This window comes from Oncorhynchus kisutch, linkage group LG15, assembly GCF_002021735.2.
Source record: "Oncorhynchus kisutch isolate 150728-3 linkage group LG15, Okis_V2, whole genome shotgun sequence".
In the NCBI taxonomy this organism is placed as follows: domain Eukaryota; kingdom Metazoa; phylum Chordata; class Actinopteri; order Salmoniformes; family Salmonidae; genus Oncorhynchus; species Oncorhynchus kisutch.
In genome coordinates, this window is record NC_034188.2 from 86,692,845 (window position 1) to 86,717,719 (window position 24,875).

Genomic DNA, 24,875 nt, shown 5'->3' on the forward strand with positions numbered 1-24,875 from the left:
TCAAATGTGGGTTCATTTTATTGTGAGAAAAAATAACAAAATGACGCATGTCTTCAATTCTAATTTCACATGAAAAACAACAGGCCATGATATTTACAAGGATTTGTAAGGAGAATACTGAAACAAAAATGAAATAGATTAGATTATCAGTCATCAAAGCCATCAAAACACTTTCTCAGAAAAACGCTAATCCCATGATAATGAACACTGAGCTATATTTCCCCCAACAACATTATTCTGTAACAAATCTGCAAATGGTGGTGAGGGGTGTCAGCTGAGCTGGGGAGGCTTTCTAAGGAAACATAGGGAGACCGGTAGGGAGACCATTAGCTCTATAGTAAGATCAAAGCTACTACTTTAAACTGCACTCAATTGACTGCAGCTCTGTTAAACCTCAAAGCCGGAAAATAACAGCTACACGCTCAGACTAGAAACACTCCAAACCTGACATACTGTAGGGGTTTCACACTTTGTCCCTCCCCTCCTCATGTTGGTCCTTCCATGTCACAAGGCAGGTGGATTAACACCCAGTTAGATAGAGAGAAAGAGAGAGAGAGAGAGAGAGAGAGAGAGAGAGAGAGAGAGAGAGAGAGAGAGAGAGAGAGAGAGAGAGAGAGAGAGAGAGAGAGAGAGAGAGAGAGAGAGAGACAGAGAGAGAGAGAGAGGTTGGGTGGGTGGGTGGGTGGGTGGGGAGACACGTGAAGAGGCTCAGTACACCACACATGATGACTGGGCCTACAGCGCCTGTATGGGATGAGAACTAAACTGAAGAACACAAGTACTCTTTACTGGTCCTCAATAACAGCAGTGGTGAAAAAGTACCCAAATCTCATACTTAAAGTATGAGTAAAAGTAAAGATACCTTACTAGAAAATGACTCAATTAAAAGTGAAAGTAAAATAGTAAAGTACTACTTGAGAAAAAGTCTAAAAGTATTTGGTTTTAAATATACTTAAGTATCAAACGTAAATGTATTGCAAAAATATACTTAGGTATCAAAAGTTAAATTATAAATCATTTTAGGAAATTTAAATGATTTATACATTTACTTTTGATACTTAAGTATATTTTAGCAATACATTTCCTTTTTATACTTAAGTATATTTAAAACCAAATGCTTTTAGTCTTTTTCACTATTTTATTAAGCAAAGAAAACAACACAATTTTCTTGTAATTTAATTTATTTTATGGATAGCCAGGGGACCAATCCAATACTCAGACGTCATTTACAAACGATGCATTTGTGTTTAAGTGAATACGCCAGATCAGAAGCAGTAGGGATGACCAGGGATGTTCTCTTGAGAAGTGTGTGAATTGGACCATTTTCCTGTCTTGTTATTCATTCAAAATGTAATGAGTACTTTTGGGTGTCAGGGGAAAATGTATGCAGTAAAAAGCACATTATTTTCCTTAGGAATGTAGTGAAGTAAAAGTAAAAGTTGTGAAAAAAACTACTTAGATAGTACTTTAGAGCATTTTTACTGAAGTACTTTACACAACTAAATAACAAGTGATACTACAAGTCAGTATTCGTGGAAACCGGACACTGGCCACTAGGGCCAACATTGAGCACTGTTACCTTCAAGTAGGTTTCCGTTTTGCTCGAGTGTTGTGGACAGGGACAGCAGATGGGTACAGGCATCTGCTTCTGATTCCAAAGGTTGCAACTTTGAATCCAGTGATAGATAGTTGTTTTTGAGATTTTCGTTTTAAGCCTATCCTAAACCTTAGGAGTCAACGACCTTAAGATTATTATTTTTTTAAATGTTATATGTTCTATTATTTTAGCAGATGCTTTTATCCAGAGCAACTTACAGTAAGTAATAAACAGTAATGAAGTAATGAACACATACATTTTCATACTGGTCCCCCCATAGGAATCAAACACACAACCCGGGTGTTGCAAGCATCACGCCACCAGGAAGTTAATGACAAAACTTAACCTTAAACACTTTGAAATGTGATGAGAATCAGCTGCAGTATCAGATGGATGTGTCAGAAATCAAATGTAGAAACACTTGGCTTCATCAAATGTCTTGTATCTGGTATCAGTTGCTTAGCCTCATGTTCTGCCTCATTGGTTGCCTTGGTGATTAGAAAATCCAGACAAACCTGTTTTTGACTGGTATCTGGTATTGTTGTTGGGACACAGTGACATAGAGAGAAAAACCCATCAGTTTGCAAGCATAAACAAAAACACTGTCTGTCACTGAATAAACAACCAAACAGACAAAAATCTAAGCAGCACCTAAACAACGGCTATTGAGTTGCTAGGGGAAACAGGAATGAACATTGAAAGATCGTAACTTTTCTTCTGTTTTCTACAAGTTATGCTGCAGCCATTTGATGAAGTTTTCCGTCATCGTGCGTCCAATCAGGAAGTCGGTTGGCCACACCGTGAACATGAGGGCGCCGTGGAAACCACTGGCGTAGTGTTCGTGTGTCACCTCCACACCAGCGCGGCGCAGGCGCGCGGCATACATCACCCCGTCGTCCCGCAGCACGTCGTACTCACACGTCAGAACGTAGGCCTTGGGTAGCGAGCGTAAAGCAGCGTCTGGGACCAGAAGGGGCGAGGCCCGGGGGTCAGCGATGGAGCGCGATGGCCCGTCCGACCCTGCCCCTCCAGCCGACAACGCCACGACCGGAGCGCTGTAGTTGTACTTGCCCCGGTAGGACTCTGGCAGGAAGGCACTCCAGTTGACGAATTTGAGCAGAGCAGCGGACTCTGGGCTGTTGTGAGTGTTGGTCATCATGGCCCTGAAGAAGGTCTTGTCGCTGGTGAAGTACTCACTCCAGAAGCGCACCATTAGGGTACGGGGCAGGATAGGCATGTTCTGGTTCTGCTGGTAGGACGGGGTATTGAGGTCCAGAGCCTGCAGCACAGGGTAGAGCAGGGCCTGGACCTTCAGCTGCAGCTGCTGTTCTGGATCCTGCTGCAGCTGTAGAGACACACACACACACACACAGGACCTTAAGACTTACTGTTCTGTACTGTACTGCAGTCTTGGACTGCTCCTCCTAATCTCAGCTAATTAAAACAACAGTGGATATATAATACTGCCGCTAACACACACACTAACAGCTAACCTGCTGGGACACACACACACACACACACACACACACACACACACACACACACACACACACACACACTAAGAGCTAACCTGCTGGGACACAGCAGCAGCCAGGTTTCCCCCGGCGCTGTCCCCAGACACAGCGATACGTCCTGGGTCTACAGTGTACTGGGCCAGAACTACCCTCTGGAGGAAGTGCTTCACCACCCGGTACACATCCTCATATGGGACAGGGAAGTGGTGCTCTGGGGCCAGGCGGTACCTGGGTGGACACAAGGGAGGGGTCAGAGGTCAACTCAGCTAGAATTCAGGTCCTCTCACCTGCGAACTAGTGTCTGTACCAGCTGAGGTAGCTACAGTTAAATGATAACAATATGCAAATATAAATGTCATGTACACTATGGAAGTCAATATGTACCTAAGCCAACTGGGGGTGGAAGAATAATGACATAGTGACTAATCTCTATACAAACTCAACAATAAGAACATATTGACTAATCTCTATACAAACAATAACAATAAGAACATATTGACTAATCTCTTTACAAACTCAACAATAAGGACATATTGACTAATCTCTATGCAAACTCAACAATAAGGACATATTGACTAATCTCTATGCAAACTCAACAATAATGACATATTGACTAATCTCTATGCAAACTCAACAATAAGGACATATTGACTAATCTCTATGCAAACTCAACAATAAGGACATATTGACTAATCTCTATACAAACTACTAGTATAGATGTAAAGCAGCTCTGACTCACTGGTTGTGGCCCAGGTGTTAACTTCACTACAGGACGTCTAACCTGTCGTGTTGTGTTGACATCACTAAAGCAAAACATCCTAATCCGGTACGATAAGTGTACTTCATGGGATCTATCTAATCAGGGACCAAAGGCTAGCTGATACAAGAGCACTGTTTTCATTTTCTGGTTTAGAGATGAAAGGTAAGTCACATAATGATACTGCATAATACAGTCATATGACTCAGCCCATTAACGTTATCAAAGAAATATATGAAAACAGTTTGGAGCCGAACACATTTTAGCATTGGTACATCGATACATTGTTGTCAGGAATTTGGCTTGCAGTTTGCACACATACAGTACCCCTACACACACGCAGCCATACTCTCACAGAGGGAATCACAGATGTAATGTGGTGTACAAAGTGCTTCTTCTCTCTCATTTTGAGAAAGCGAGAGAGCGAGAGAGAGGTGCTTGAAAAAAGATAAAAGGGGATAGGAAAAGGTTATGAAAGAGAAATAGGGGGTAGATGAGAGCGAGATGGAGAAATAAAGATGTGACAGTGCTGCTACTGTGGATGAAGACGTTGATTTGACAGAAAAAGCCTGGTGAGACAGTAACAAAAGCCTGGTGAGACAGTAATAAAAGCCTGGTGAGACAGTAATAAAAGCCTGGTGAGACAGTATTAAAAGCCTGAGTAATAAAAGCCTGGTGAGACAGTAATAAAAGCCTGGTGAGACAGTATTAAAAGCCTGAGTAATAAAAGCCTGGTGAGACAGTAATAAAAGCCCGGTGAGACAGTAATAAAAGCCTGGTGAGACAGTAATAAAAGCCTGGTGAGACAGTAATAAAAGCCCGGTGAGACAGTAATAAAAGCCTGGTGAGACAGTAATAAAAGCCTGGTGAGACAGTAATAAAAGCCTGGTGAGACAGTAATAAAAGCCTGGTGAGACAGTAATACAAGCCTGGTGAGACAGTAATAAAAGTCTGGTGAGACAGTAATAAAAGCCTGGTGAGACAGTAATAAAAGCCCGGTGAGACAGTAATAAAAGCCTGGTGAGACAGTAATAAAAGCCTGGTGAGACAGTAATAAAAGCCTGGTGAGACAGTAACAAAAGCCCGGTGAGACAGTAATAAAAGCCTGGTGAGACAGTAATAAAAGCCTGGTGAGACAGTAATAAAAGCCTGGTGAGACAGTAATAAAAGCCTGGTGAGACAGTAATAAAAGCCCGGTGAGACAGTAATAAAAGCCCGGTGAGACAGTAATAAAAGCCTGGTGAGACAGTAATTAAAGCCTGGTGAGACAGTAATAAAAGCCTGGTGAGACAGTAATAAAAGCCTGGTGAGACAGTAACAAAAGCCTGGTGAGACAGTAATAAAAGCCCAGTGAGACAGTAATAAAAGCCTGGTGAGACAGTATTAAAAGCTGAGTAATAAAAGCCTGGTGAGACAGTAATAAAAGCCCGGTGAGACAGTAATAAAAGCCTGGTGAGACAGTAATAAAAGCCTGGTGAGACCGTAATAAAAGCCTGGTGAGACAGTATGAAAAGCCTGGTGAGACAGTAATAAAAGCCTGGTAAGACAGTAAAAAAAGCCTGGTGAGACAGTAACAAAAGCCTGGTGAGACAGTAATAAAAGCCCGGTGAGACAGTAATAAAAGCCTGGTGAGACAGTAATAAAAGCCTGGTGAGACAGTAATAAAAGCCTGGTGAGACAGTAATAAAAGCCTGGTGAGACAGTAATAAAAGCCTGGTGAGACAGTAATAAAAGCCTGGAGAGACAGTAATAAAAACCTGGTGAGACAGTAATAAAAGCCCGGTGAGACAGTAATAAAAGCCTGGAGAGACAGTAATAAAAACCTGGTGAGACAGTAATAAAAACCTGGTGAGACAGTAATAAAAGCCTGGTGAGACAGTAATAAAAGCCCGGTGAGACAGTAATAAAAGCCCGGTGAGACAGTAATAAAAGCCTGGAGAGACAGTAATAAAAACCTGGTGAGACAGTAATAAAATATGTATATATTTTTGCATGAGTGCATTTACAGGGCCTTCACCCCTTTACGTTATCCACATTTGTTGTGTTACAGCCTGAATTTAAAATTTATTAAATTGATATGTTGTATGTATGTTGTATCAATGATCTACACAAAATCCCCCCAAAATATCAAAGTGGAATTTTGTTTGTAGAAAAATTATCAAAGTGTCACGCCCTTACCATGGAGATCCCTTAGTTCTCTATGGTGTAGTAGGTCAGGGCGTGACTAGGGGGTGATCTAGTATAGATATTTCTATGTGGGTGCTGATATGGTTCCCAATTAGAGGCAGCTGTTTAACGTTGCCTCTGATTGGGGATCATATTTAGGTAGGTTGCTTCCCCACCTGCAGTTGTGGGATATTATTTTGTGTTTTGTGCATGTGCACCACGTCGTCACGTTTCATTGAGTTAGTTTATTTGATTTATTTTTTTGCTAAGTTTCACTTCATAATAAATATGTGGAACTCTGCGCCTTGGTCCGTCTCTCCTCACGTACGTGAAAACAAAGGCTGCAGTAAAGTACAGAATAGAAAGTAATCAAATCATTTAAAGCTGAAATGTCTTGAATTAATAAGTATTTAACCCATTTGTTATAGCAACTCATTCTGTGTTCAATAATACTGGTTAACATGATGTTTTATTGACTGTACCCCACTCATACAGAAAACCGTAAGGTCCCTCAATCAAGTAGTGAATTTCAAGCACAGAATCAACCACAACGACCAGGGAAGCTTTTCAATGCTTCACAAAAAAAGGGTACTGATTGTGTAAATAAAATGAAAAGCAGATGCTGAATATCCCTTTGAGGTGAAGTTATTAATTAGGCTTTGGATGGTTTGTCAATACACCCAGACACTACAAAGAAACAGTCATCCTTCCTAACTCAGTTGCCAGAGAGGAAGGAAACCGCTCAGGCCAATGGTGATTTTAAAACAGTTACAGAGTTTAATGGTTGTGATATGAGAAAACTGAGGATGGTGCAACAACATTGTAGTTACTCCACAATACTAACCTAATTGACAGAGTGAAAATAAGGAAGCCTGTACAGAATAAAAAATATTCCAAAACATGCATTCAAGGCACGTAAGTAATACTGCCAAACATGTGGCAAATAAATAAACGTATGTCCTGAATACAAATCAGATCAAATTTAATTTCATCAAATCAAATCAAATTGTTTTGGTCACATACACATATTTAGCAGATGTTATTGCGGATGTAGAGAAATGCTTGTGGGGTAGTGAAATGCTTGTACAAAACGTAATGTTTGGGCCAAATCCAACACATCACTGAGTACTACTCTTCAGTGGTTAGAGCATTGGGCCAGTAATCGAAAGGTTGCTGGATCTAATCCCCGGGCTGACAAGGTAAAAATATGTCATTCTGCCCCTGAGCAAGGCAGTTAACCCACTGTTTCCAGGGCGCCAAAGACGTGGATGTCGATTAAGGCAGCACCCCGCACCTCTCTGATTCAGAGGGGTTGGCTTAAATGCAAAAGACATTTTGAATTCAGCCTCTAACACAACAACAACGTAATACATCATGGAGTACGAACGCTTTCTGTATGTGTTCCAAATAAAAAGAGAACTACCTTTTTCACACTTTTACAAAATGTAAACAAGCAGACGTTCATCTTTTACCTATCTGTCCTTTCACAGCAACCTGTTAGACAAAATATACAGTATAACATACGGAACACTGATACCAGACGTATGTCAGATATACAGTACATCAAATATATACTCACTCTACAGACACGACCACAGAGTTAAGATCAATGACCATCTGCCTAGCTAGGAGGTCGTACGGTCCCATTCCTACACAGAGAGGAGAGAGAAGAGAGAGCCATCAGAGACAATATTATCTAATAGCATCTTACATCGTCAACATAGCTACAAAGTACTCAATAGTATCTTGAGCAGTATCTTGCGCATCTCATGCTCAATAGGCTTGTAGTCATGACAAGTCACACAGACACACACACAGCAGATTGCAGGCACAACATGACACTTGTCGCATGTCAAATAATTGCTTTTGGTTACCAGGGGGATACCACGGTCTCTGTGTTGAACAGCTTGAACAGAGTGTATGTTCCTCAGGAGAGGTGGAGGGTGAACAGCGTGTATATGAATTCAACAGTAAACTGTAGTATAGTGTAGAATGCTATAGTAAATAATATCTGCAAAAAAACATTGTTGTAAATACTACAGTAATGTCCGCAAAAATACTACAGTGTTTAAAGATGCACTATGCAGAAAACGCTTTGCCATTTCCTGGTTGCTAAAATGTGAATCGTTTGCCTAATTTCCGTTTATGTGACAAAACAAGCAAGTAAAGTGTAGAGAATCATTGTACCATCTATTCCACTGTGAAATAGTGTTATAACCTATATACTGTGTGCATGATCCCACCTGGTTTGCGCTTAGTGGGAATATCATTTGTTTTCAACAGGACAATGACCCAACACACAAGGGCTATTTGACCAAGAAGGAGAGTGATGGAGTGCTGCATCAGATGACCTGGCTTCCACAATCACCCGACCTCAACTCAATTCAGATGGTTTGGGATCAGTTGGACTACAGAGTGATGGAAAAGCAGCCAACAAAAGTGCTTAGCATATGTGGGAATCCTTCAAGACTGTTGGAAAGGCATTCCAGGTGAGGCTGGTTGAGAGAATGCCAAGAGTGTACAAAGGTATCATCAAGGCAAAGGGTGGCTATTTGAAGAATCTCAAATATAAAATATATTTTGATTTGTCAAATACTTTTTTTGATTACTATATTATTCCATATGTGTTATTTCATAGTTTGATGTCTTCACTATTAATCTACAATGTAGAAAATTGTAAAAAAAATATAGAAAAACCCCTTGAATAAGAATGTGTTCTAAAATTTGACCGGTATTGTAAGTAAAAGTATTTCAGCATTTTGATACTTGTGTAGAAAACTGAAAGTAAAAGATACAAAAACGAAACTTAAGACGGAGAAGCAAATAATCAAATCATATTTGGTGTCGAATACAAATAATTGCAGTGAAATTTAAAGCCCTTAACAAAGCAGTTCAAGAAATAGAGTTAAGAAAATATTTACTAAATAAACTAAATTAAAAAAATAACAATAACGAGGCTATATACAGGGGGTACCGGTGCCGGGTCAATGTGCGGGGGCACCGGTTGGTTAGTCGAGGTAATTTGTACATGTATGTAGGGGTGAAGTGACTATGCATAGATAATAAACATCAAGTAGCAGCAGAGTACAAAACAAATGGGTGGGGGGGGGTCAATGCAAATAGTTCTGGTGGCCATGTGATTAATTGTTCAGCAATCGTATGGCTTGGTGGTTGAAGCTGTTAAGGAGCTTTTTGGAGACTTGGCACCCCGGTACCGCTTGCCGTGTGGCAGCAGAGAGAACAGTCTTTGACTTGGGTAACTGGAGTCTTTGACAATTTTTGGGGCCTTCCTCTGACACCGCCTAGTATAAAGGTCCTGGATGTCAGGAAGCTTGGCCCCAGTGACGTACTGGTCCGTACGCAGTACCCTCTGTAGCGCCTTACGGTCAGATGCCTTGCAGTTGCCATACCAGGCGGTGATGCAACCGATCAGGATGCTCCCGATTGTGCAGCTGTAAAACTCTTTGAGGATCATGGAACTCATGCCAAATATTTTCAGTCTCCTGAGGGGGAAAAGGTGTTGTCATGCCCTCTTCATGACTGTCTTGGTGTGTTTGGATCATGATAGTTTGTTGGTGATGTGGACACCAAGGAACTTAAATCTCTCGACCCGCTCCACTACAGCCCTGTCGATGTGAATGGGGGCCTGTTCGGCCCTCCTTTCCCTGTAGTCCACGATCACCTAGTTTGCCTTGCTCACTTTGAGTGAGAGGTTGTTGTCCTGGCCCCACACTGCCATGTCTCTGACCTCCTCCCTATAGGCTATCTCGTCGTTGTCGGTGATCAGGCCTACCACTGTTGTGTCGTCAGCAAACTTAATGATGGTGTTGGAGTCGTGCTTGGCCACGCAGTCGTGGGTGAACAGGGAATACAGGAGGGGACTAAGCACGCACCCCTTAGGGGCCCCCGTGTTGAGGATCAGCTTAGCAGATGTGTTGTTGCCTACCTTCACCACCTGGGGGCGGCCCGTGAGCTTTGAGGACACTATAGTGTTGAACACTGAGCTGTAGTCAATGAACAGCATTCTCACATACTGTAGGTGTTCCATTTGTCCAGGTGGGAAATGGCAGTGTGGAGTGCGATTGAGATAGCGTCATCTGTGGATCTGTTGGGGGCGGTATGCGAATTGGATTGAGTCTACGGTTTCCAGGATGATGGTGTTGATGTGAGCCATGACCCACATTTCAATGCACTCCATGGCTACCGGCGTGGTGCTAATAGAGCACATAAGACAGATTTACCACTTCTTAGACTTGCTTTCAATAAGAGAGACAGATCTATAACTTACATTTCTATCTGAATTTAGTCAGGTCGCCCAAAAAGTGACATATTGCAGCTTTAATTTGCATGTACCCTATAGCCCCTCCCCCATGTCGCTTGGGCCTCTGGTTATTTCTTGTCTGGATTCCCAGCTGACATTCAGCCCACTGAACCTCTCCCACATTACATTGTGGACGGGTTTGATGCATGGATGGATTGGTTGTTTTATTGATTTTTTATTTCACCTTTATTTAACCAGGTAGGCCGGTTGAGAACACCTTTATTTAACCAGGTAGGCTAGTTGAGAACACCTTTATTTAACCAGGTAGGCTAGTTGAGAACACCTTTATTTAACCAGGTAGGCTAGTTGAGAACACCTTTATTTAACCAGGTAGGCTAGTTGAGAACACCTTTATTTAACCAGGTAGGCCGGTTGAGAACAAGTTGTCATTTACAACTGCAACCTGGCCAAGATAAAGCAAAGCAGTGCGACAAAAACAACAGAGTTACACATGGGATAAACAAACATTCAGTCAATAACACAATAGAAAAATCTGTATACAGTGTGTGCAAATGAAGTACGGAGGTAAGGCAATAAATAGGCCAATAGTAGTGAAGTAATTACAATTTAGCAGATGAACACTGGAGTGATAGATGTGCAGATGAGGATGTGTAAGTATTAATACTGGTTTGCAAAAGAGCCGAAAAAATACAAATATGGGGATGAGATAGATGGTTGGATGGGCTATTTACAGATGGGCTATGTACAGCTGCAGCGATTGGTAAGCTGCTCTGACAGCTGATGCTTAACGTTAGTGAGGGAGATATAAGTCTCCAACTTCAGTGACTTTTTCATTTCATTTCGGACTGGAAGGAAAGGCGGCCAAAGTAGGTGATGGCTTTGGGGATGACCAGTGAAATATACCTGCTGGAGCACGTGCTACGGGTGGGTGTTGCTATGGTGACCAGTGAGCTGAGATAAGGCGGAGCTTTACCTAGCAAAGACTTATAGATGACCTGGAGCCAGTGGGTTTGTGGACGAATATGTAGCGAGGACCAGCCAACGAGAGCATACAGGTCGCAGTGGTGGGTAGTATATGGGGCTTTGGTGACAAAACAGATGGCACTGTGATAGACTGAATCCAATTTGCTGAGTAGATTGTTGGAGGCTATTTTGTAAATTACATTGCCGAGGTCAAGGATCGGTAGGATAGTCAGCTTTATGAGGGTATTTGGCAGCATGAGTGAAGGAGGCTTAATGTGAGTCTGGAAGGAGAGTTTACAGTCTAACCAGACACCTAGGTGTTTGTAGTTGTCCACATATTCTAAGTCAGAACCGTCCAGAGTAGTGATGCTAGGCGGGCAGGTGAGCGGGTGAGGGCAGTGATTGGTTGAAGAGCATGCCTTACGTTTTACTAGCATTTAAAAGCAGTTGGAGGCCACGGAAGGAGTGTTGTATGGCATTGAAGCTCGTTTGTAGGTTTGTTAACACAGTGTCCAAAGAAGGGCCAGAAGTATACAGAATGGTGTCATCTGCGTAGAGGTGGATCAAATAATCACACACAGCAATGAGTGGATGGATGAATGTGGGTGAATGGATCAGTGGATGGATGAATGTGGGTGAGTGGATCAGTGGATGGATGAATGTGGGTGAACGGATGAATGTGGGTGAATGGATCAGTGGATGGATGAATGTGGGTGAATGGATCAGTGGATGGATGAATGTGGGTGAATGGATCAGTGGATGGATGAATGTGGGTGAATGGATCAGTGGATGGATGAATGTGGGTGAATGGATCAGTGGATGGATGAATGTGGGTGAATGAATCAGTGGATGGATGAATGTGGGTGAATGAATCAGTGGATGGATGAATGTGGGTGAATGGATCAGTGGATGGATGAATGTGGGTGAATGGATCAGTGGATGGATGAATGTGGGTGAATGGATCAGTGGATGGATGAATGTGGGTGAATGGATCAGTGGATGGATGAATGTGGGTGAATGGATCAGTGGATGGATGAATGTGGGTGAATGGATCAGTGGATGGATGAATGTGGGTGAATGGATCAGTGGATGGATGAATGTGGGTGAATGGATCAGTGGATGGATGAATGTGGGTGAATGGATCAGTGGATGGATGAATGTGGGTGAATGGATCAGTGGATGGATGAATGTGGGTGAATGGATCAGTGGATGGATAAATGTGGGTGAATGGATCAGTGGATGGATGAATAAATATACTGTATAGGCCTTGACTAATTGCTTGCTTGGTAGATGGATTAATTACCAAGCACCTAACTGCTACTCACTGGCGCTGCCCAAGCACCATCCTCCTCCATGCAGGTATATGACTGCTCTCCTCAGCTCAGTGTCGCCGCCCTGCAGTTTGGGCTGGTACACCACCACCTCCACCCCATCAAACAGCTCCTCTGTGACGTGCACACGTTGGTCTGACACGGGCACCACCCGCTCAGCGAACGTGATGAACATCATCACCCCCATGTAGTCCTTCAACCCCAGCAGCTCACTGAAGTCTGCCTGTAGAGAGAGATGAAGAGGCATGTTGGAGCAGAGAGGTAGAGAGATGAAGAGGCATGTTGGAGCAGAGAGGTAGAGAGAGATGAAGAGGCATGTTGGAGCAGAGAGGTAGAGAGAGATGCAGAGGCATGTTGGAGCAGAGAGGTAGAGAGAGATGAAGAGGCATGTTGGAGCAGAGAGGTAGAGAGAGATGAAGAGGCATGTTGGAGCAGAGAGGTAGAGAGAAATGCAGGGTCAGAGAGAAAGGCACACAGTTATGAGGGATGTTGTGAGGGTGGACAAAAACAGAGGGAGAGCGAGAAAGAGAGATATGGGTCGATAAAAATAAAGAAAAATGTGTCTGTTTGAAATCTGAGGGAATCAGATGATCATTACGTAACCATACAATCTAAACAGGAGAGGAACAAGCAGGGGATTAAAGGGCTTTCCCCTGAGTCATGTGAGCTTCAGAGAGAATCTACAGTAGAGGGTCCCAGCTGTCCACCAGAGAGAATCTACAGTAGAGGGTCACAGCTGTCCACCAGAGAGAATCTACAGTAGAGGGTTCCAGCTGTCCACCAGAGAGAATCTACAGTAGAGGGTCCCAGCTGTCCACCAGAGAGAATCTACAGTAGATGGTCCCAGCTGTCCACCAGAGAGAATCTACAGTAGAGGGTCCCAGCTGTCCACCAGAGAGAATCTACAGTTGAGGGTTCCAGCTGTCCACTAGAGATAATCTACAGTAGAGGGTACCAGCTGTCCACCAGAGAGAATCTATAGTAGAGGGTCCCAGGTGTCCACCAGAGAGAATCTACAGTAGAGGGTTCCAGGTGTCCACCAGAGAGAATTTACAGTAGAGGGTTCCAGCTGTCCACCAGAGAGAATTTACAGTAGAGGGTTCCAGCTGTCCACCAGAGAGAATTTACACTAGAGGGTTCCAGCTGGCCACCAGAGAGAATCTACAGTAGAGGGCCCCAGCTGTCCACCAGAGAGAATCTACAGTAGAGGAACCCAGCTGTCCACCAGAGAGAATCTACAGTAGAGGGTCCCAGCTGTCCACCAGAGAGAATCTACAGTAGAGGGTTCTAGCTGTCCACCAGAGAGAATCTACAGTAGAGGGTTCCAGCTGTCCACCAGAGGGAATCTACAGTAGAGGGCCTCAGCTGTCCACCAGAGAGAATCTACAGTAGAGGGTTCTAGCTGTCCACCAGAGAGAATCTACAGTAGAGGAACTCAGCTGTCCACCAGAGGGAATCTACATTAGAGGGCCACAGCTGTCTACCAGAGGGAATCTACAGTAGAGGGTTCCAGGTGTCCACCAGAGAGAATCTACAGTAGAGGGTTCTAGCTGTCCACCAGAGATATTCTACAGTAGAGGGTTCCACTTGTCCACCAGAGAGAATCTACAGTAGAGGGCCACAGTTGTCCACCAGAGATAATCTACAGTAAAGGGTTCCAGCTGTCCACCAGAGATAATCTACAGTAGAGGGACCCAGCTGTCCACCAGAGATAATCTACAGTAGAGGGTCCCAGCTGTCCACCAGAGGGAATCTACAGTAGATGGCCCCAGCTGTCCACCAAAGGGCCTCAGCTGTCTACCAGAGGTTCCCAGCTGTCCACCAGAGGGAATCTACAGTAGAGGGCCCCAGCTGTCCACCAGAGGGCCTCCGCTGTCTACCAGAGGGCCCCAGCTGTCCACCAGAGGGAATCTACAGTAGAGGGCCCCAGCTGTCTACCAGGGGGCCTCAGCTGTCTACCCGAGGGCCCCAGCTATCCACCAGAGCGCCCCATCTGTCCACCAGAGCGTCCCAGTTGTCCAACAGAGGCCCCAGCTGTCCAACAAAAGCCCCAGCTGTCCACCAGAGGCCCTGTCATCACATGCTGTGGTGGGAAGGCTAAGGACCCAGTTGCATAAATGTCTTTAAACTACTGTATTCTCTTAGGTAAGGGATAATTATTACTTAAGGTTAAACCTTAAGAGAAACAGTTAAGCTGTGTTATTCAACTGGGCTCAGGGCTGGGCAAGGAGTTGATCAGCTGACTACTGAGATCTCCTCATCCACTCCCTGTGCTCTCCAGAAGTAGAATGATATCGCCCCTAAATCCACTGATCTTAAAGTGTTGTGTTACCTCCTTAAGTATAAGGGTTTGGGGAGGGTAAGCTGCTAGCTCCGTGTCTAGCATAACGTTGTAACTTTCTAGCCAGAGGGTGTCTCAGAGCTGACCTATTCTGCTGTAACATTGCAACTAGAATTATTAATCATTATTATAATGATTTAATGCTCAATATCCCCATTGAACTGGGTCCAGATAAAAATGTTATCCAGTCTAGAAAAATCCACAAAAATATTATCTCCAAATTGTTATACAGTATAAATCGATTATAAAGCAGACAGTATTTCACTCTGTCCTGGTTGAGTGAGAGAATGGACCTAAATACATGTTTTATCATGTGTACAATGGGGTAAACTTCCTCAGGTATTCAGTCAGCGATTTGTATTGAATCTTCATTACCCACGGTCATGCCTGTCTCGCAAAAGGTCAAGCCTTTTCTGAAACCTTTTGGCTGGTGAATGGCACCCATATGAATATCAACAGAGAACGTTGACAATGAGGTCAGTCCCGTTTCAGTTCCATTATTCAATTATTATTATGTGGGTTGAATGCTGTAACAGCACAGAATAAAACAATTAATACAAGTCCCATGATGGTAGTGTCACGTTCTGACCTTAGTTCTTTTGTTATGTCTTTGTTTTAGTCTGGTCAGGGTGTGAGTTGGGTGGGTTGTCTATGTTTTAGTATGGTCAGGGTGTGAGTTGGGTGGGTTGTCTATGTTTTAGTATGGTCAGGGTGTGAGTTGGGTGGGTTGTCTATGTTTGTTTTAGTATGGTCAGGGCGTGAGTTGGGTGGGTTGTCTATGTTTTAGTATGGTCAGGGTGTGAGTTGGGTGGGTTGTCTATGTTTGTTTTAGTATGGTCAGGGCGTGAGTTGGGTGGGTTGTCTATGTTTTAGTATGGTCAGGGCGTGAGTTGGGTGGGTTGTCTATGTTTGTTTTAGTATGGTCAGGGCGTGAGTTGGGTGGGTTGTCTATGTTTTAGTATGGTCAGGGCGTGAGTTGGGTGGGTTGTCTATGTTTTAGTATGGTCAGGGCGTGAGTTGGGTGGGTTGTCTATGTTTTAGTATGGTCAGGGCGTGAGTTGGGTGGGTTGTCTATGTTTGTTTTAGTATGGTCAGGGCGTGAGTTGGGTGGGTTGTCTGTTGTTTTAGTATGGTCAGGGCGTGAGTTGGGTGGGTTGTCTATGTTTTAGTATGGTCAGGGCGTGAGTTGGGTGGGTTGTCTTTGTTTTAGTATGGTCAGGGCGTGAGTTGGGTGGGTTGTCTATGTTTTAGTATGGTCAGGGTGTGAGTTGGGTGGGTTGTCTATGTTTGTTTTAGTATGGTCAGGGCGTGAGTTGGGTGGGTTGTCTGTTGTTTTAGTATGGTCAGGGCGTGAGTTGGGTGGGTTGTCTGTTGTTTTAGTATGGTCAGGGCGTGAGTTGGGTGGGTTGTCTATGTTTTAGTCTGGTCAGGGCGTGAGTTGGGTGGGTTGTCTATGTTTTAGTATGGTCAGGGCGTGAGTTGGGTGGGTTGTCTATGTTTTAGTATGGTCAGGGCGTGAGTTGGGTGGGTTGTCTGTTGTTTTAGTATGGTCAGGGTGTGAGTTGGGTGGGTTGTCTATGTTTGTTTTAGTATGGTCAGGGCGTGAGTTGGGTGGGTTGTCTTTTTGTTTTAGTATGGTCAGGGTGTGAGTTGGGTGGGTTGTCTGTTGTTTTAGTATGGTCAGGGTGTGAGTTGGGTGGGTTGTCTGTTGTTTTAGTATAGTCAGGGCGTGAGTTGGGTGGGTTGTCTATGTTTTAGTATGGTCAGGGCGTGAGTTGGGTGGGTTGTCTATGTTTTAGTATGGTCAGGGTGTGAGTTGGGTGGGTTGTCTATGTTTTAGTATGGTCACGGTGAATAAATGAAGTGTTATTTGAATCACAGTGGAATCACCACTGATTGGTGGTGTTGTTACTCGACTATATTGAGTTAATTTCCTGTTAACTCAGAGTGAAAAAGACATCGGAGAGGCCTCACTATCATATTTCTCAGCATCTTTTGTTGCAGGTTGCTTTTTACAACAGTTGGTTTTAATATATAGGTTTCTGCATGCACATTGATTCATTGATATTATACTACACAATGATAAATAGTATACATTTTTCTAAACTGATCCTATCTGCAAATGGTTGGACTTTTCCCACACGTTAATGAAATGATTGTTCCATTTTAGATGGGTAAGAAGTTTCATTTATTAACCTTCCCTACCTTGGCAGTCACTCTAACTGCAGTTGGGGTTGATTAAAAGTTGAAATTGTTGGCTATCCTATCTCTGGCTGGATTCCAATAGGAATTATATAACACTTTGCAAGCCAGCATATTGTGACTTGCAGATTTCAGTGTTAGGGAATTAACACCTGTGGTGTTACAGTAATTAGTTTTTCGGTGGTATTGTTTAACACCGTAGCATGTAAAGCCTTATTAGCATATGTATTTAAAAGGGTGCCAGTACCACCGTTTTCTGAGGTGCCAGTACCACCATTTTCCGAGGTGCCAGTACCACCATTTTCCGAGGTGCCAGTACCACCATTTTCCGAGGTGCCAGTACCACCATTTTCCGAGGTGCCAGTACCACCATTTTCCGAGGTGCCAGTACCACCATTTTCTGAGGTGCCAGTACCACCATTTTCTGAGGTGCCAGTACCACCATTTTCCGAGGTGCCGGTACCACCATTTTCCGAGGTGCCAGTACCACCATTTTCCGAGGTGCCAGTACCACCATTTTCCGAGGTGCCAGTACCACCATTTTCTGAGGTGCCAGTACCACCATTTTCTGAGGTGCCAGCACCACCATTTTCTGAGGTGCCAGTACCACCATTTTCTGAGGTGCCAGTACCACCATTTTCCGAGGTGCCAGTACCACCATTTTCCGAGGTGCCAGTACCACCATTTTCTGAGGTGCCAGTACCACCATTTTCCGAGGTGCCAGTACCACCATTTTCTGAGGTGCCAGTACCACCATTTTCCGAGGTGCCAGTACCACCATTTTCTGAGGTGCCAGTACCACCATTTTCTGAGGTGCCAGTACCACCCATGGCTGTGTTTGATAGTGACAGAGACATAATTGTTACATTCAATGGCTTTCAGTCCTGTAGCCTTCACTAAGTGACTGCCTGCCTAAGTGAACGTTTTATCATAAAAATGTAATACATAGCTTTTTTGTTGACAACCCCGTATTTCAACATCCTAGTTTTACCCTAACACAGTGGTATGAGGAAGTGGAATTGCATCAACTCTAAAGTGTTCATTTAAGTTGGAATTTACGGCGTTAGGGACCCAACACTGTTGGGGGTTAGCTTATCAACCCTTTGAAAAGTGTTATTTTTTTAAACACGATTTGAGATGGTCACGTCAGAAAGTGTTAAATGTATCACTGTATATCGTGTCTACATAACTAAAACATCTCTGGTGTCATGCTGGCGGATAAACAGTCGTCTAATTTGGTGGTCTTCCGTTCATAAATACAGCATCGATTTTCTTAATAGGGTCTATAATTAGAACAGATCAGCAGGATTACAATACCTGGATTACGGTTTGACATAATCTGCTGTAACTGTCATTCAGCATGTCTGCAGGTACACATCAACCTCAATGGAATCAATATTAAAATAGCACAATATTTTGAATGCACAGCATCTTTACATTGCCTATAACTAAATATGTTTTTAGGTACGGTAAAACAAAGATATAGACATTTATTTTAATGTAATATATAATAGTAAGCTATGCATACAAAACAAGAGAATGTCCTCTTTACCATCTTTATGTTAGGATAACAAAATCAAACTGTATTTGTCACATGCGCTAAAATACAACAAGCGTAGACCTTACCGTGAAATGCTTTACTTACAAGCCCTTAACCAACAGTGCAGTTCAAGAGTTAAGAAAATATTTACCAAATAATAACAATAACATAACAATAACATAACAATAACATAACAATAACATAACAATAACGAGGCTATATACAGGGGATACCGGTACCGAGTCAGTGTGGAGGCTATATACAGGGGATACAGGTACCAAGTCAGTGTGGAGGCTATATACAGGGGATACCGGTACCAAGTCAGTGTGGAGGCTATATACAGGGGATACCGGTACCAAGTCAGTGTGGAGGCTATATACAGGGGATACCGGTACCAAGTCAGTGTGGAGGCTATATACAGGGGATACCGGTACCAAGTCAGTGTGCGGGGTACAGGTTAGAGGTCATTTGTACATGTAGGTAGGGCCTTAGTGACTATGCATAGATAATAATCAGTGAGTAGCAGCAGTGTAGAAAACAAATGGAGGGGGGATGAATAGGGAGAGGACCAGAGAATGTTACCTCGACTCTCTTTATGTAGGGAGAGGACCAGAGAATGTTACCTTGACTCTCTTTATGTAGGGAGAGGAACAGAGAATGTTACCTTGACTCTCTTTATGTAGGGAGAGGACCAGAGAATGTTACCTTGACTCTCTTTATGTAGGGAGAGGAACAGAGAATGTTACCTTGACTCTCTTTATGTAGGGAGAGGAACAGAGAATGTTACCTTGACTCTCTTTATGTAGGGAGAGGGACAGAGAATGTTACCTCGACTCTCTTTATGTAGGGAGAGGAACAGAGAATGTTACCTTGACTCTCTTTATTTAGGGAGAGGACCAGAGAATGTTACCTTGACTCTCTTTATGTAGGGAGAGGAACAGAGAATGTTACCTTGACTCTCTTTATGTAGGGAGAGGAACAGAGAATGTTACCTTGACTCTCTTTATGTAGGGAGAGGAACAGAGAATGTTACCTTGACTCTCTTTATGTAGGGAGAGGACCAGAGAATGTTACCTTGACTCTCTTTATGTAGGGAGAGGAACAGAGAATGTTACCTTGACTCTCTTTATGTAGGGAGAGGAACAGAGAATGTTACCTCGACTCTCTTTATGTAGGGAGAGGAACAGAGACTGTTACCTCGACTCTCTTTATGTAGGGAGAGGAACAGAGAATGTTACCTCAACTCTCTTTATGTAGGGAGAGGACCAGAGAATGTTACCTCAACTCTCTTTATGTAGGGAGAGGCACAGAGAATGTTACCTCGACTCTCTTTATGTAGGGAGAGGAACAGACTGTTACCTCGACTCTCTTTATGTAGGGAGAGGGCCAGAGACTGTTACCTCGACTCTCTTTATGTAGGGAGAGGAACAGAGACTGTTACCTCGACTCTCTTTATGTAGGGAGAGGACCAGAGAATGTTACCTCAACTCTCTTTATGTAGGGAGAGGAACAGAGAATGTTACCTTGACTCTCTTTATGTAGGGAGAGGAACAGAGACTGTTACCTCGACTCTCTTTATGTAGGGAGAGGCACAGAGAATGTTACCTCAACTCTCTTTATGTAGGGAGAGGACCAGAGACTGTTACCTCGACTCTCTTTATGTAGGGAGAGGAACAGAGACTGTTACCTCGACTCTCTTTATGTAGGGAGAGGAACAGAGAATGTTACCTCAACTCTCTTTATGTAGGGAGAGGACCAGAGAATGTTACCTCAACTCTTTTTATGTAGGGAGAGGACCAGAGACTGTTACCTCGACTCTCTTTATGTAGGGAGAGGAACAGAGACTGTTACCTCGACTCTCTTTATGTAGGGAGAGGAACAGAGAATGTTACCTCAACTCTCTTTATGTAGGGAGAGGACCAGAGAATGTTACCTCAACTCTCTTTATGTAGGGAGAGGACCAGAGAATGTTACCTTGACTCTCTTTATGTAGGGAGAGGCACAGAGAATGTTACCTCAACTCTCTTTATGTAGGGAGAGGACCAGAGAATGTTACCTCAACTCTCTTTATGTAGGGAGAGGACCAGAGAATGTTACCTCGACTCTCTTTATGTAGGGAGAAGACCAGAGAATGTTACCTTGACTCTCTTTATGTAGGGAGAGGCACAGAGAATGTTACCTTGACTCTCTTTATGTAGGGAGAGGAACAGAGAATGTTACCTTGACTCCTTCATACCCAGGGTTGTACCATCCCGTCTCCCGCCCTACCCGCCTCCTCCCCATCCGTCCCCCACTCCCTTCCTCCCTTCCGGGATTGTAACACTCTATGAGATTCTATCCTTTATGGTTTTGTCTTATAGGATCCTTTATGATTCCAATACCAATAGAAAAATGGCCAGGGGTTGACTGGGGCCAATCAGCTGACTACTGAGATCTCCTCATCCACTCCCTGTGCTCTCCAGAAGTAGAATGATATCGCCCCTAAATCCACTGATCTTAAAGTGTTGTGTTACCTCCCTATGTATACGGGTTTGGGGAGGGTAAGCTGCTAGCTCCGTGTCTAGCATAACGTTGTAACTTTCTAGCCAGAGGGTGTCTCAGAGCTGACCTATTCTGCTGTAAGCTTGTATAGGAGGAGAAAGGGTCTTGCGTGTCTATCCATGTAACCAGGTCCCAGTAAACCTGGGTAGATGATTTAAAATGACGTTGGCCTTTTCTGAGTTTTTACACTACTTTTCCTCATAAATCCATTCAATCAATGTTCCCTGTTGGCAGTAGCGGTTCTAGCTTGTATGGCTCCCTGGGCAAACCCCCCCTTCAGCGCCCCCTCCACCATTCTGCACTAACTGTCATTTTTATTCAGACATTTGGAACAACAGAAATAAATGATCATAACATTTTAAACTATATAAATATAAATATCAAAAAGAAGTAACAAAGAGAAATAGAAACTCATTTGTGTTGATTTGGTATTCCAGCATCAATACATTACCCATTCCCCAATACTGTCAACCAAGAGTCAAGACTAAACCAATTCACCTTGGTGGTGTGCAGACTGGTTTTATATTATTCTTAACGATTTAGCACAAACCAGAAAAAAATGCAACAATATATCTGTGAAACTATATATTCACAGTATTATGAATTAATTGTGGTTCATTTGGTAGCATTTTGTAGTGTGACTGATTTGACTAATTGCATTTGTACTGTACAAAGTTAGAGGTGCGCTATTTGATAGATTCCCCCACTCCCCCTACCTCGGGCTTCCAGTGGGGAGACCCAAGGTCAACCTACCCCGCGCCCCTCCCCATCTCGTACTTCTGAGTTCCGGGAGACCTTCCCAGGCAGTAGCCTGCCTAGCTCACCAACTGGAATCAGGACGCCCACTCCGACAAGGTTAATTGACCCACAATCCCACATGGTGACATGATATCATTGACCTGACGTGCAAATAAGTGATAGAGAACCGATCACATAAATATCACCATTCCGTTTTTTTTTTTTGTGTGGGTGCCCCATGCTGTCCCCGGCAAGATGCCGCCCTGGGTGCCCCATGCTGTCCCCGGCAAGATGCCGCCCTGGGTGGCTGTCCATGTCGCCTATACCTAAATCCCTCACTGCCTGTTAGTACTGTATTTATATGCGTGCCATGCACCGGACAAATATGCACCAGAAAAGGCATGGTCCTTGCTCTTGGACAGACACAGGCATGACATGGTCCTTGCTCTTGGACAGACACAGGCATGACATGGTCCTTGCTCTTGGACAGAGCCAAGGCATGACCGTGGATAATTAAGTTGTCAAAATTGAATAACAATTGGTGACTGAATAACAGGGGAAGTTCACCCCTTGACCCCCATGATCAAAATACATTTGTTTCACTTCTCTCACTTAACTTGGACTAGTTAAGTTAAATAGAGTTAAATTTGTCTGCTTTATAAGCAGTTACAATGGGGACATTGAGCAATTATAATGAACAATAATAATGAATAATTCTAGTTAGAAGGAATTTAGCCTGGTTTAACACATTTTTTATATTTTATCACCTGAAATAATAAATACGATGTTGAATTATATCATATCTAAATCGATAAACACCTCTGGTGTCATGAATGCTGGGGTATAAACAGTCTGGTGTTCTTCCGTTCATAAATACACCATCGCTTTTCTTAATAGGGTCTATAATTAGAACAGGTGAGCAAGACTACAATACCTGGATTACCGTTTGACATAATCTGCTGTAACTGTCATTCAGCATGTCTGCAGGTACACATCAATCTCGCGGAATCCATTTCTAGGCTATAGCCTACTAGGCTATTTACCAAGTCTATTTACCGTGCCAAAGGACTGGCCAATAACCACGTCATTCTAGTCAAACAATAACATCTTAAAACCATACATGTAATTATGCCAATAAATATATATTTAGGCATGACTCCCAAGCACACCCGAGATGCGCAGTTTTGAGTACGAACCGTCTATAATAGTAACTTCACAACAATATGTAAAACACATCAACAGGATAAGTCTGCATCAAATAATTTCTGAATCAAAAACTAATATTCTAGCTCATTGTAAAATCCATTCTTGCATTATTCTTACCAGGTGGCTGAGACTTCTGAAGAAACAGTCGGTCAACATGAGTTTCCATCTCTCCTCTATCTTGTCTGGAATGGGCTGGTAAACATAATAAGAGGTGAACGCTCCTAAAGACAGGAGTAAAAATATGCCTTTCAGCTGCATTTTACGAGGAGTCCGCAACTATTGATGGCAGGGTGCAGAAAGAAACTATGTCAGTTTTGTTTATGATCAAGTCACTTAAGTCTGAGCAAAGCGTAATCTTGTATTAATTTTGGAACTGAGACAGCCAGATATGAAAGCACGTGCAAGAGTTATCTGATCATAAAAAGCGAGCATGATCATAGCTTTTCACCGTGACTATCACTGCCTGCGCGCAGCAGGCGGTTGTGTCGTATGATTCCCTGTCCTTCACACCCATGGAAATAGAACAATGTGTTAACGCGCGCCGGTGGGTTGAAGTGCCCCAGTGAGTTGAAACGATAGAACTGAAGGGTTAGCACCCCCCTCCCCTCCCCCCTCCCTCACTCCACTTGGTCCCCAGCCGGGTGAGAAACATGAGCCAGAAAACTTGCTGCGACGGCGCAACTTTCACCACTGCGGCGCCCTCTATATTTGTTCGCAGGTTGCAGGTTATTATATCGGCGTGGAATGCAAAATGTTAAGGAATCCGACTGGTGGACAATAATTTCACAATTATTCATATTCTTCAACCCGAAGCACAAGATGTGGTGTCAGCACTCTCCACCCAGGCGAGATGGACGCAGCCAACAATTTATGTACGCTAGGTGAGTTGTATGGGAAGCTGTTTTGAAGCCACCGCGCCTCCATCTTGGCCCTCCCCCACAACATAAAACATATTTTGGAAGCAATGGAAATGCATTTATTAATGTCTACATTAGTCTTTTTCCATGTTTATTCTATTACTGACAACTTAATATAATTTTAAAGTATGCATTATGTGAGCTAAACAAAGAAAAAAAGATGTGTATATAATTAGAAACATTTTCCTTAAACGCCCACACAAGTAGAAATGCTATTTTTGGAGCTGAAAGATGATGGCCAGAACCATGATGTTTTACAACAATGTAATTCAATACATTTCAGTCTAAATCAACATTATTTATATGTAAACGGTGGATTTGCAATTTTGATAATGCATTAATATATCACTGAACACTTTAGATAATGCATTAATATATCACTGAACACTTTAGATAATGCATTACTATATTACTGAACACTTTAGATAATGCATTAATATATCTCTGTGTAATCTATGTAATCTATGCAGTGATGTATATAACAGAGAGAACTAAAAATATAGCCATTTGATAATGTCCGTGTGCATGTCCAAAAAATCAATTCGGTCTGGAATCCGACACGGTTTCACTGGAATGATCAAATGGCAAGAGTCAGACAAACATCAACCCTCAACAAGACAACAGCTAGTACAGACAGGGTTCAGCTGAGGTATTCTTTTTCTGAAATAAAAATGTTCAACTGATTAACGGTATGCCTGTCCTAACTGAAATGGTGCTGAAATAACTTTCATTAGCTGGCTACGGTTAACTTAGCATGCTAAATAGTTACACTGACAGCTG

General features: G+C 43.1%; 1 protein-coding gene across 1 annotated transcript; it reads right to left on the reverse strand.

Annotated features, from left to right (window-relative positions):
* On the reverse strand, positions 1-24,025 carry LOC109905894 (arylacetamide deacetylase). Its single transcript, XM_020503549.2, has 5 exons — positions 23,296-24,025; positions 12,605-12,833; positions 7,614-7,683; positions 3,168-3,339; positions 1-2,942 (listed from the first exon to the last, which is right to left on the reverse strand). The coding sequence occupies exons 1-5, from the start codon at positions 23,434-23,436 to the stop codon at positions 2,322-2,324; spliced, it is 1,233 nt and encodes a 410-aa protein (XP_020359138.1). The 5' UTR covers positions 23,437-24,025; the 3' UTR covers positions 1-2,321.
* Positions 24,026-24,875: the final 850 nt, after the last annotated feature.